This window comes from Corylus avellana, chromosome ca1, assembly GCF_901000735.1.
Source record: "Corylus avellana chromosome ca1, CavTom2PMs-1.0".
NCBI lineage: Eukaryota > Viridiplantae > Streptophyta > Magnoliopsida > Fagales > Betulaceae > Corylus > Corylus avellana.
In genome coordinates, this window is record NC_081541.1 from 8,514,528 (window position 1) to 8,529,019 (window position 14,492).

General features: G+C 35.9%; 1 protein-coding gene across 1 annotated transcript; it reads left to right on the forward strand.

Moving 5' to 3' along the window:
* Positions 1-5,072: 5,072 nt before the first annotated feature.
* LOC132181025 (uncharacterized) lies at positions 5,073-14,244 on the forward strand. Its single transcript, XM_059594070.1, has 17 exons — positions 5,073-5,565; positions 6,056-6,153; positions 6,722-6,841; positions 7,357-7,446; positions 7,567-7,682; positions 8,145-8,244; positions 9,539-9,610; positions 9,696-9,743; positions 9,825-9,902; positions 9,985-10,104; positions 10,441-10,546; positions 11,489-11,652; positions 11,993-12,127; positions 12,484-12,614; positions 13,650-13,712; positions 13,847-13,925; positions 14,015-14,244. Exons 1-17 carry the CDS (start codon positions 5,247-5,249, stop codon positions 14,078-14,080), a joined length of 1,905 nt encoding a protein of 634 aa, XP_059450053.1. The 5' UTR covers positions 5,073-5,246; the 3' UTR covers positions 14,081-14,244.
* The last annotated feature ends 248 nt before the right edge of the window (positions 14,245-14,492 follow it).

The window sequence follows — 14,492 nt, forward strand, 5'->3', positions numbered from 1 at the left end:
GGAAGGTACAAAAGGTGGTACAAAGACACAATAATGGGGAGAAAAAGAAGGACCATACTAAAGAAATGAAAGGCAAACAAACAAACAAACCTCTTGGTTACCCAATGCTGTTTCTAGAACAAGAGAAAAGAAATGTTGAAAACAGTCCTTAAGAAACCCTCATGAGGAAGAGAAGAAACTATTCCCGCCTTTACAAAAGATGGCATGAACAGGAGAGCAATGCAACAAAGAAACGGTATTAAAGAACATAACCCCAAGTTGCCAACTAATGTAAACCAATGCCACTTCTTTAATCATGATACAGAAAGAAGAAAAGAACATAACTTGTACAAGCATAGGATTCCAAGAAACACTAAAACCCAAATGATCAAGAAGAGAGAAAGAGTTGTGTAATCAGGGAATTACCCCTGTTTAGATAATAGATACACCCGAGCCACCCTTTCTTTATAAGCTACAATATCGAAAACCTCATCATCTTTTTGAGTAGTTTTGAACTCTTGCGAAATTTTGGCAGTGGAATACTATCTACCTTCCTGTCCTGTTTGAAATTGCAACCACCCTCTTCTGGTCCACTAGTAGTGGCCAACTGTTTCAAGAACCCTGCCCCACCATCATTACGTTGCTTGGGGATTGATACTGCAACAGAGAAACCTCTGTTCTTTCGTTCCATATGTTAGAATATAAATCAAATGAATAAATTCTTCCGTACCTATTTGCTTAAGTTGTTGAGATAAGTGGTGGTTTAACATAACGTTGAAGCAAAAATCCTAAGTTTGAACTCTGTCTCTCTCGTTCAACTCCTATCTCAATTAAATATTCCACGCCAATCGAGAATATATAGACTTACCTCACCTGGGTGCCCCTGCGCTCGCGCGCGCGCGCACACATATATATATATATGAGCCAAGAAGGCTAGAACATGATATTCAACAGTAGCCTATTATTTTACCATTCTCCTGTCTACTTTAATACTTGGATCAAACTACTCCAACTTACTTAACACTAATTAACATTGCTGAAGCAACTTAATGGACTTCCAAGACGATTTGTGACCCTTTCCATTTGTCTTCAGTTGAAACTACGTACCTTTAACTTCTCTCACAATATTGAAAGTTCTTTCTTTCTTTCTTTTCTTTTTGATTTTGTCATCTCTCATGCAACCTTCCATTGATTTTAAATGTTGTGGGACAACAAATATGATCAAATTAACACTACTGTTCAAGCATCATGGCTATCCTATTCCATCAATCACTTTACCCAAAACCCATGAGCTGGATGGCCTTGGTTCTTCACAAAACATTTGGGCGGCACGATATTTGCTGTTAGAATCTGCTTTTTTTTTTGTTTTCTTGTTGTTTTTTTTCACTTTAACATGGACGGTCTTGTATAGATAAAAGGAGACAATTATTTGTGATTTTGATATTATCAACTATAAAATGGTTGGGGCCCAGTTTGAAGCCAAATAAAGTTTCAACTTTGATTTATGATTAACAAACTCCATGGGATCTGACATAACTATGCAGCAATTCGTTGCATAAACAAGCTAGCAGATTTTTTGTTTGTATTAATGGAACTCATGATTCCATATGGTCCACCTTTTGACTTGTACGAATTAACTAGGGAAAGGTCTAATGTAATATTGCCCAATTCACTGCATCAGAAAATAGTCTCATACAGTTTCCATAGCTTTTCTGCAACATTTGTGGTGCTGATAGAAGCATGGCTTACTATAAAAAAAGTATCTAAAAAGCTTTACTTGTTAGGTCCTGGTGGATTGACAAGCTTAATGATATTTTCGTAAAGCTTAATTAACCATTAATAGGACATACAGAGGTAGAGAGAAAAGAGAGCATGCTTGACAGGGAAATAATTGGGAAACCCAATTTGCTTTTCTGCCAGACTTTCTTTGACTTTTCTTTTTTAAAGTTAAAAATAATTATTTAGTATTAATTAAATGATTAAATTTAATTATTCCTATTAGCTTTAGTTGAGGTGTAATAATGTCACTGTGTTCACTTAGACGGCTTTTAAAACATGCTTTGTGGGGTGCGATTTCAAATGCCATAAAAGCATTTGGCTTTCATCACTAGATACTAATTGGTTTTTAGATAAGATGGTCAAAAGCTTGATTCAACAGCTTTAATTTTTAGAATAAGTCGTGATTTAATATGATATTACGACCTACTTTTGTTAATGCTTTTTAGAGGTTTTTTGTTTGAAAAAAAACGTTCCAATGCGACATAAAGATAAAAGCACGTAATTTTGAATGTTTTATATTTTGGGGCATTTGTTAATATTTTTGTTTTGAAAAGAGAAAGCAAAAGGAAAAAATAAAAAGTGTTATCAAACAAAGCCCTTAAATTCGAACCCCACCTTTTCTTTTCTTTTTTTAAATTTTTGTTAATATTAAAATAATATCAATAAGCCACATGGGAAATGTACCGTGTTTTGAAATGCATTGACGTGGATCACTATTGATTTTATGGACATAACAGAAACTATTAATTTTATGGGCAAAACAAAGCCGAAAAATATCATCTCCTTTTATTGAATGTATACAGATACCGCCAATAATACCCTCTAAAACCGAAGTCACTATTTGATAATAGGCCTTACCAAACGATGAACTCCATATATATATATATATACATCATGTGTAACATGCATGGGAAAATCTTGATGCATGTATGTTGGTTAAGTACTATTGGATGTTAGGTTGTGTGATATCATGTGTCAAAATCGATGTGTTTTCTGAAAAACATGTCCATAAAGTGAGCATAATTGATGAAAAATGAAACTTATTCTTAATGATGAAGTCACCTAAAAAGTGCAAAAAACATGTCCAGCCATGACAGCTAGCTCTGCATGCTGGTGCCTTCATGCATATATATATATATATATAGAGAGAGAGAGAGAGAGAGTTAATGGAAACTTGATGCTTGGGGCATGTCTGTACATGTACATATACAAATCGCAGAGAACCATAGACGTACGAAAAACACACACACAACAGATTCATTACCCGAAAACAAGAAGGGACAGATTCTGACCATGAGATGTCCTCTGACATGTGTTTGAAATATGCTCGCAACACATGTCTCGACTTCACAACCACCCTGTAAAATGGTGTTCAGTACTTGTCCTTTTCCTCGGATTTATGTCCAAGAATGTTTTGACTTCCAACCCACGCTACTGTTTCTGATAATTAACGTAAGTCGTTGGACCCTTTCTCCTGGATTTTAGCTGGGCCGATTGAGCCAGGTGTTTTCAATGCATGGGCTTGAGCAACATTGAAAATGAGGTTTACTACTGGGCTCAATTATTGTTTCATTTTCAGCTACAATGAAGCCATTTCTCTCTAATTCCCTTTGCATTGCATAGAAGAAGAAAAAAAGGGATTGTGTCCCACATGGCTAAGTAGAAGAATGTGTTTTGATCCTCTTCCCGTCACAATTACCAGATGAGGTACTTTTGTGGGTTCGAACCATTCTCTTATATTTAGCTCCGATAAAATCATTTCTCTTTCAATCGCAATTAGTACCTCGATATGTGGTCCTACTTTTAAATAATTCTCTCACAATTAGTACCTTGATCTATGGTCGCACTTTTAAATAATTCTCTCATATTCAACTCCGATTATAATTTGCATTCGATCAAAAGAAAACACATCAACTAAAGTACTAATTTGTTAGGACATTTTTTGGTCTAATAGTTCCCTATTTGTGTGATCTGCACATTCTTTATGTTCTTCGAGGTGCCCTCGATCTTCCATCATCACGTTCTTGCAAGACAATAACCAATTAAGAGAACTCGCCAACGGGTCTCACTCTGATGCCTAAATTAATTCCTTTTAGAAAATCTCAATCTACTTTCCTTTGTCAATCCTAGCCTTCAACGTGCCTATCCACCATCTTCTTTGGCCTTCCAGCTTTCAGTCGCAAGTCATCGCTCCTTCGTCTGACGTCCACACGCCAATCAGTGGCCTCCTTTGGCCATCCACTATCTCACCCCTGTCGACGCTGCTGTGTTTTGCCACTTTCTGTTACTGTTGTTGTTGTTATTTTTTATTTATGTTATTGTTATCTTGTTTGGGCTTTTTACTTTAGCCTCCTTGCTTTTGTGTAGTTGTTTTGTAAGGTGGGGACTTTTTTCTCTTGGCTTTGATATAGCTTCCTTTGATACTAGTTCAGTAGTTCTATTTTTGTGCTCCTTGCGAGGGTTCGTATAGGTCTGCACAGCCGGTGGCGAATCTAAGAATTCATATTAGGAGGGGCATAACTAAAATAATAATTTTTTAAAATTTTTTTGGAGGGGTGGGAGAAGGAGGAGTAGGGGTTAGGGTCAATAAAACTAAAAAAATTACTCTTAAAAAAAAATTCAAAATTTTTTGGAGGGGGGGCAACCCTGCCCGCCCCCCCCCCTTTGTAGCTTCAAGTCCTTTGCTTTGCCTCTGCTAGCAGGCCTGAGTGGCCGCTCTTATCATTTATTTGACTAATTCTCTAGTTACTTTGTTACTTTTTTCTACACTATAGAGGATGTTGTTTGGGTTACCATTTTTATGTTTTACTATGTTGTAATTTTCCTTTTTTGGTCCGCCATATTGAATAGAATACAAAATACAAAAAAAAAGAAAAAAAGAAAAAAAAAAAAGAGGTACACGTGAATTCTCAACATTGCAACCTAGAAAAATTGAAAAAAATGATCTTCTTCATTTCTTTAATTTAGTGCATTTTAAAGGGTAGTGTTGTTCAAAAATTTTAATAATGGTAATACATTAAAATTTTTGGACAACATTACCCTTTAAAATATACTAAACAAAGAAAATAGATAAAAGTTTGAAATGGAGAGAATCTACTCCTTTCGAAATGCACTGAATGAAAAAAATGGCAGGAAATGATTTGTAAAGGAGAAGATTCTTTTTCCAGAAAAATTACCGAGGGAAAGGAAGGTAAGAGCGTGTGCTGACCGGACCCTGACTCGGACAAAAAAGGGTAAAAAAAGAGTGGGAAGCAACAAAGGCGACAAAAGCATCCCTCTCATGATTGGAGTAAACGATTATCGACACAAAGATTCTCCCTTTTGAGTCCTTCGCTTTCAGTTTCGCGGTCACAGATTACTGCCCGTAAGATATTTTTGACTTCGGACCCCAAGTTGAAGTCTTCTTCAGCTACTTGCTATGTTCAGAAACTCAAAAGAAGAACCGACAAACACGTCCACGCTAGAAACGGAGAGAGAGAGAGATAGAAATGTATGCGCCAGAGGGTTTGGGCAAATTCGCAGTGTTCAGAGAGAACCCTTTATCTCTATCAATGGCCTCGACCAACTTTCTTAGAAACCCAGTTCTAATTAGACCACACACTTCTCATATCAGTCAGTGTAATACGCGTATGATATCCGGCAGAGTTCCAGTGCCGACTATGAGGACGTGTCGCTGCAGTATCGACGCCAAGCCCGTCGGAGGCGATGTGTTCTCTGTGACGTCGTCCGGCAAGAGCGACGTTGATTATCTGGGACAAAGCACCAAAGGGGATTTGAATCTCAAGTTGGAGCATCTTGAGGCTTTTGGTAAAAACTACATTTTTTTTTTGTCCTGTTGGTTTTTCTGTTCTGTTTTCTTTGTTTTCCTATCATGTACGTAATGTATTTTTTGTTGCTCCATTGCAAGGCATTTTAAGTTTGGAAATTTATCTGTCTTCTGCCAGTCAATTGGCTTCATTTTTGTGTCTCTAATTTTTGTAGGTGGCACGTATAAATAGCACTTTAAACTTGAACCAATTTTTGTTTCTTCTTAGTGGTTCTGTCATTGGCTCAATGCACTTGGAAACACCAGCCTAGCCAAATTCCTTGCATACCCTGGATAATTTCCACCTTTTGGTTTCTTGTTCTACCTTCATCTTTTTCTTGAATGCCCAACATGCTACCAAAAGCAAGCATGACTTGTTGTTTCACAGTTAAATTTACCTTCTAAACGCTGCCAATCATATGAGGTGGTGATGATATCTAAATCATTTGTACAACTTTTACCAACCATGTGCTTTTTGGCCTTCACATGTAGGAATTGATGGCCAGGAAACCTTAGAAGGTCCCATTGAGGAAGTAGCCAGGGTGGAGGCTCAAGAAGCTGAGGATTTGCTTACAGACTTGGGTATCCCGGTGCAGTGAACCAATTCCTTAACTACGTTTGGTTCCTATAATTGTATAAATATTTTCTTTTTGTTCGGCTAAGTAAAAGGGGTGTTTTCTCCCTTCCTGAGATCTTTGTTAACTAGTGACCTTGGTTAATGGGATTTGAATATTAATAAGGTATTTGCTACTAGTCTTCTATGTGCTTTTTCATATCTCATCGCGTAATCATCTTAAACTCTTTCTCAACTGTAATTATAAATTTGACATTACATCTTCACTTTCATTTCACATTTTTCTCTATATAATTCCTTGCTTTTCTATTTTGATACTACCCCTCGTACTTTTCAGGATATGAGATTGTGCTTGTTTTTCATTTTTCCTACATGAATTGGGCAATTGCACTGAACTTTGAACTTTTGAAGTTGCTGGTGTCTACTAAATACTTGTTTCTTTTCCCCTTCGTTCTCCTCTTGTTCAGTTGAAACACTAGCGAAAACTGAAATATTTAAATTTTTTGTACTGTTGATTAATTGGATTTTCTATTTCTTCCTCCTGCTCCTTTGCCAATTTCATGACTTTTCTTGTGAACATGCAGAGCCCTTATTCGTCAAGACATTCACCCCGTGGTATATTCTGCACTCGTACTTTGAATCTCCGATCAATTAGTGCCATTGGATATGACATGGACTACACCTTGATGCACTATAATGTGATGGTATATATTCAGACACACACACACACACACACACACACACACACATACTAACGAGTCAAGCAAATTCGTTTTCATTTAATCCCTAAGTGTGTTTTAATTATTTTTATTTCAGATCCCGAATTACACTATAAATGTCTTGTAAATGTCTGGGGTAATGGACTGGTGTCATCTTCATGTTTACTTATGCTAAATGATTCATCAGATCACACATAGCTCTCTATTGAGTTTCCTTCTATCTTTTTATTTTCTCACATTGGCAAGGTCTAATGTTTTTAGCTTAGATGAAGAGTAGTGGAGACCTTTGTTTCCTCTTTTCTGACTTATGTGCATCAAGATCCCAATTTTTTACATGTAAGACACCAAATTGGTGTTAGATGTCGCTAGGAAGTTTCTTAGTAGGAATGAAGTTATTCACCGAACTCATATGTATTCAGTAGACTTTTCATTTATACAGCTGTGGCTGTGTCCCCCTTTGAACGGTTGGAATTTTCTGTCATGGATCTGTTCCCTTGCAGGCTTGGGAAGGACGGGCATATGACTACTGTATGGAGAATTTAAGGAACATGGGTTTTCCTGTTGATGGACTTGCATTCGACCCAGACTTGGTGATATATTCACTTCTACACAACTTGAAGAGTTTATAGATGATGACATTTTGTTCTAGTCCTGAGATTTGAATTTTCTTTCCTGTTTCTAATCACATGCTGTTCAATTGTGTCATTTAGGTTATTAGAGGCCTTGTCATAGACAAAGAGAGAGGTAACTTGGTTAAGGCTGATCGATTTGGTTATATAAAGAGGGCTATGCATGGCACCAAGATGCTTTCTACTCGAGCTGTAAGGTATGGTTTGAATCTTATATTCTTAATTAAGCAAATTTTTTTACAGGAAAGCTGACCTGTGTGTTGTCTGAACGGTGGAGCAATAGTGAGTCTAATAGTGCACATGCAAGTATAAATCCTGTCTATTAATTAGCTAGAACATGTCCTCTACAAAAAATTGATTATGATCCAATCTTTTGGGGAGACAAAATATATAAATAAGGCCAATAAATTATACCTTGTGTTCTATTTGAGGCTTTCACTCCAATGTATTGTCTATGTGGTACTATGTGAAACTAATTAGTGAATTTATATCCTTGCACATGGATTATGTTTTCTGCTTTCTCTCATGGACTGCCTCATTGTCTTAGTACATTCATTGCTTTGGTTTCGTCAACATTTAGTATTTTGATGTATCATTTGTAAAAAAAAAACTGGAGTAATATGTTTTATAGTGCAAGCTTAACTTTCTTTGCATGGAAGTGAGATGTATGGGAGGGAATTGGTGGATCTGCGGAAGGAAAGTCAATGGGAGTTCATGAATACTTTATTCTCTGTTTCAGAAGCTGTGGCTTATATGCAGGTAGTTTACCTTATAGTCTAAGATAATGTTGAACATCTTAGTCATCTTGTATTTATTATTAGGGGCAACTGTATTTAAGATTAGGGGAAACTATACTTACCCCTCTCAAACTTACACTCAAATTGCAATGTCCCCCAAACTTTAAAAAGTTGCATTTAATCCAGTCTATTATTCCTTGGCCATGGAGACCCACAACCCTCCACAATTTTTTTGCCTTTTTTTTAAAATTTTTTTTTTTATCTGATGTAGGGGTATTATTGTCATTGTGGGTCACCTGTATCGCACATAGCCCATTTTCTGTTGGATTTAACAAAAAACACAGGGATTAAGTGAAAGGGCTATGTAGTTTGTGGGTTGGGGAGGGGGGGGGGGGGGGAGGTGCAACTTTAAAGTGTGGGGGACATTGTAATTTGAGCGTAAATGTGAAGGGGGTAAGTATAATTTCCCCTTATTATTTCTTTTCATGCTTGAATTTTACTAGTCCATGTTGACATTATCATTATAATATAAATTTTGTATTTAGAAGAGCTTCTCATTTTGATTATGCTGCTTGTAGAGGTTTCATACAGTTTTTTTTTTTAGAACTCCATTTAATGCGATAAAAATAACATTCCCATCCCTTTCTCCCATTTTATAAAGCTAACATTAATGAGTTAGTAGACGGGTACTGCCATATTGATGTCAAGCGGCCTTTTCTTCTCAGCCCATATCCAGTACAAGTGCATGAAAGCCATGAATTCTGATATCAGTGTGGCATTTAAAGTTCTATGAAATTCTTTGAAATTTCATATAGAGAGCACGATTTTAAAATTCTGAAAATGTGGACATTTTTAAAATTTATGTTGTGATTATATATATAGGTTCTAAATAGACAAGATGGGAGGGAAAAGAGAAACAAGTCGATTGATTCCAAAAACTTTTGTATCAATTAGTTCCCATATGAGTTAGCAATGTTCCAAACAAATAGAATTATTGGACACTTTTAGAACATATCGGTAATTAATTTATTAAGAATGGAGACAATTATGCCAGACTGCAAGTTTTCTCTTGAACAGAAGCACTATATACGAATGGGTTTTTAACTTTCTTTCCATACCATCTGTGATGATCTTGTATGTAGTACCCTTTAGTTTCTATAGCATTGTTTCAGTTGCTTCTTATTTACTGTGCCTCATTTATTAAAAAAGATGTTGATATTTGACTTGTCATTGTATATTATATTACTTTTTTTTTTTTTTCCTTTGTGTAATCAACAATGAATTGAACTTTATTGAGGTCATGCGATTCTTTTCAGATGGTTGACAGATTGGATGATGGAGCAATAACTGCCAAACTTGGTCCACTCGATTATAAAGGGCTTTATAAGGCAATATGCTTGAGAAAATTTTATTAGGTAGTGGTATTCTGGTATACATTTTATTTGGTAGTTCTAACTCCTGAGATGGTTTCAGGCCGTTGGAAGAGCCCTCTTTAAGGCACATGTAGAAGGTCAACTTAAGGTACATATAACCATGGGTATAGATTTCCTGGTGTTCAATATTTTGGTTCATAAGAAACTATTAATTTTGGCATTCATACAGAGTGAGATAATGTCTAAGCCTGAACTGTTTGTTGAGCCTGATCCAGAACTGCCTTTGGCACTTTTGGACCAAAAGGAGGTATTGTATTTTAACTTTTTATCCTTGCATAGCATGTAAAATCATTTTACTCCTTAGTTACTCTTGGATTTTCATGTGTCAGGCTGGTAAAAAGCTTTTGCTTATTACCAACTCAGATTATCATTACACAGACAAGATGATGCAGCATTCCTTTAACAGATTTCTTCCCAACGATATGGGTTGGCGAGACCTATTTGATATTGTGAGTAGACCTCTTCTACTTTATGCTGCACTGACTAGTTATTATTCTCTAGGACCTTTGCTAATTAATGCTCAAACCATAATAGAATAAGCTTTGGATGGGACCATATTTTGAAGTATGGTACAAAAATGTTGTTATTCTCACTATCATTCCTTTCCTAATCATGTCTGAAACAACAGCCTTGATTTTTTTTTCCTGAACATTATCCTTCTCACTTGATTAGATTATTTTCTCTCTTCATTTTTCTGGAAGAAGAAAAAGATTAATGAAAAATGGAATTCTAACAGAGCATCAATGAGCACTACATGTGTTTTTTTCCCTCCACGCTATGTGTAGGTAATAGTTTCAGCAAGGAAGCCAGAATTCTTCCAAATGTCGCATCCGATGTATGAGGTGGTGACAGGGGAGGGCCTTATGCGTCCATGCTTCAAGGCTCATACAGGTTATTGTTATTTTAGTCCTTGTGCTTGTTAAATCATTGCACTGTATGTCTTAGTTCTGAGGTGAAAAAGTTCAAACTTTTACCTTATCATGTTCTCCTGTCTCATTACATTTGCTTTTGTTTCTAAGATGCACAAACCTAGTAATAAATTATTGTTTGGAGAGGAATCGCCTTTTGTAGGATACTATCCCTGTATAACATGCTATATGGTTAGGTTATGGATTTTTTGTTCTGTCACATTTAGTCTGGGCTTTGCTTGCCCAGAAGTGCCTGCCTAAGTGGCATGCAAGCACAAGAAGTATGTTAATTGACAGCCTATATATATATATATATATAGAGAGAGAGAGAGAGAGAGAGAGAGGGAGAGAGAGAGAGAGAATTATTACTCAGGATGATTATGATACAACGATTACGATCTAAAATTCAAAAGAGCAATGACATCCACAAAAGCATAATGCATATGGCCCAAAGCATGCACCTTTTGTTGTCCACATAATGCAAAGAGAAACTGCGTCCTTTTGTACTGTATTATTTGGTTGTACATCGTGTGAAAAGCTATATTGGGTGGTAAATGATTTGAGTAATGAATATAAGCATATCATGTAGTAAGTGAAATCAATGCGTATTACGCTAGCATAAGCATCAAGCTATCTTGCATTTCGAATAATTAATGTGAAGTAACCACCACGCCATTTGATGATGTGCTGTGAAGCTAATGATTTATGAATGATATTCTTAAATTGATAAAAAAAAATTGATATTTCTGTTCTCAACCAACATTGCTAAGACTGCTGAGAAATCCTTAAATACATGCCACGCTATATGAATGGCTTTTGTGGTTTATATTGATCATTAAACATTACTAGTCTATACTTTGAATTTATCAATATGATTCGACATTCTCATAATTCATTCTACATTTCTACCATCTTCTTTCTACAGGGGGCTTGTATTCAGGTGGAAGTGCTCAAATGGTTGAGAATTCCTTAAATATCCATGGAGATGAGATACTGTATGTTGGTGACCATATTTACACTGATGTGAGTCAATCCAAAGTCCATCTTCGATGGCGAACAGCATTGATTTGTCGAGAATTGGAAGAAGAGGTTAGTGTATCTGACATTTGCTTTGCATGCTATAGGGGAAAGGCAATCATACATGTTTTTGGAATATCAGATGTCTCTGAAGTTGAATCACTTGCTGTGATGGGCACAGTATATTAGACTTGATAGTAGAAATTAAAATTGAATCTAAAAGAATATTTCCTAGCGCCCAATGATGCTTTATATTGAACTGTATTGGTTCTACAGATGAAAACACTTTTGAACTACCAATTGTTTTTACAGTCAGTTTACCTGCTGTTTGATGCTGTTTGAGATTGTTGACACCTTTGTCTTTTATACTAACGAAGAGTCTTTTATGGTTAATGAAATATTGGAACTGCAGTATAGTTCTTTGATTCGTAGTCGAGGGCATAGAGCATCACTAGTAGAGCTTATCAATCAAAAGGAGGTAGTAGGTGATCTTTTTAACCAACTTCGGCTTGCTCTGCAAAGGCGAACAAAAGCACGTCCGGCTCAAGTAAGCTTTGTCCTGTTACATGCTCCTTATATTATTTATAATGTTATACCTTGTCCTGCCTTTGTATTGCTACCCCTTTTTTGTAATTTTGCGTAATGTTCACCATGTTTCAATGCGGTGTCCTTCATGTACTTGTTCTTGTGATGCTTATCTTATTTTCATATTGCCCTTCCTTCTAGCATGCTTTATGTTGCTTTGCATTCCTTTTACATTTTTCGCAAATTTGAAATCAGTTGGTCTCTCTTCTTTTTAAATGAATAGAAATCCTAACCTGATATGTTTAATGATCTCCAAGATCATGTGTCTGGCAATGTAGTTCTTGATAATTCGTTTGAAATTTCTCCATACACTTTCAGACCCTTGCTGCTACTAACATGGATGATCAAGAACTCACAGAAAGCATGCAAAAGTTACTTATTGTTATGCAAAGACTAGATGAAAAAATTGCTCCAATGCTAGAAACAGATGGGGAGCACTTCAACAAAAGGTGAGATGAGGTCGGCAAACTTTTGATTTAGATCCCTGTCTCTCATTAACTCATCAAATCATCTCTATATTTCTGGAGCCTGTTTAAGATTCCGTTTGAAGGGCCTAAAAGTGTTTTTAACACTCAAAAGGTCCGTTTGAAGAAAAAAGTATTCGTTTGGTAAAAAAATTAAAAACGCTTTTAAGAGTCCAAAAAGGCTAAAAATAGCCAAAACACACTTTTGGCAAAAGTTTAAAAATGAAGTTTTTGCCCAAAAGCCTTTTTTGACTTAAAAGCTCTATTTCTCAAAAACAATCACAAACAGGCTCTTAGCCTCATACTACTTTCATTGTATATTTATGTGTAAATGAGGTTGTACTGCTTAGTCATTGCCTTGGATGATGTTTAAAAGTATAACTGGGCAGATTCATTATCGGCTAATAAGTTAGGTCACGCCTTTAGGTTTTAATAGGGCAAGCAATTCTTTTTATGCTTCTTGACTCACCTGAGTCATGAATCATGATGCTGGTTTTATTCATATTATTAATCTAGTATTAGAATATCTGTAATAGATCTTTGATGAACTTCTCATTTTCTTTCCTCAGTCCTTTGTTTTTTTTTCTCGCTTCTTTGGGAGAGGGCGAAGTTGAGTCATCATTCATTTGTGAGGAAATTGTATTCACAACTACTTTATATGTTCAAGGAGCCGCCACCTTACAAATACGCTCACAAGTTTCATAAGGATGCGCCAGGTGCAATGCAGAAAGATTTGAACATAAAATGAAAGTCGATTGGAATCTAAAAAACCGCTAGCCTCCAAATAATTTCTTCACATGAAAATCTTCTATCAAAATCTGTTGCTTCACCTCACATCCCACATCAAGTCCTTCTAAGACTTACTAACTTGTTCCTGCTAAGTTGAATTTACTTCTGGCTTCATGCATTTACTCTGTTTCCACTGAAAAGAGAGGAGATTTTTTCTTTTTATGTGATATGTAACTTAGATTTAACGCATTCTAAACATAGAGTTAACATGCTGCACCTGTCATGCATTAGGTGGGGATTCCTTTCACGTGCAGGCCTGTGGGACAAAAGCCATTTGATGAGACAAATTGAGAAGTATGTTCTCTTTTCTAGACATGCTGCACCCAGATCTTAATTGTATAGAATTCTGGTCATGGCTGCAACTGCAGTTGAAGTGTAATTGTAAATATTCTCCCCCAAAATGACCTTCTTAAATCTTTGTAATGCAGGTATGCTGATATATATACTTCTAGGGTCTCAAATTTCTTACATTACACACCCTTCATGTATTTCCAATCACAAGAACAGGTATTCGGAGTATCTTGGTATATCATTTCTTTGTTTTTTTTTTTGGTTTGGCAGATAGACTAACTTCTGATATGCTTTCTCTTCTGCAGACGCTTGCTCATGATTCATATTCATACTACAGTTCGGAGCTCAACGGGACAGCCACTGACAATTAGAGCAAATTTTGTGTTTTAAAACTATCCATGACAGTGATGGTCATATAAATTATCATTGGTGTGGATTTCTAGACAATGTTGATTCAAACAGTGTTCTAAACAATCCATAATGCTGACAGACTGACTGGGTATGAATTATAATGAAACAAATTAGAGTAGTAACATGTCTAAGAGAGTGTTTGAGTGTGCGTTTGAGTAGTTTAAAAATGCGTTTAATATTCAAAAAGTTTGTTTTAGTAAAAAAATTTGAAAGTGCTTTTAAGGGTCCAAAAAGCTTAAAAATGGTTAAAATGTACTTTTGGCTCATCAAAAAACGCTTTTTTAACTTAAAAACTCTATTTTTCAAATAGAATCCCAAACATGCTCTAATTAATCCAATTAAACATATCTATGTTATTTGTATCATAATATC

Coding starts and splice junctions, on each gene's coding strand:
- LOC132181025 (XM_059594070.1), top strand. CDS start 5,247: ATGTATGCGCCAGAGGGTTTGGGCAAATTCGCAGTGTTCAGAGAGAAC. Junction 9,744..9,824: donor ATGTAGAAGGTCAACTTAAG/GTACATATAACC, acceptor GCATTCATACAG/AGTGAGATAATGTCTAAGCC. Junction 12,128..12,483: donor CAAAAGCACGTCCGGCTCAA/GTAAGCTTTGTC, acceptor ATACACTTTCAG/ACCCTTGCTGCTACTAACAT.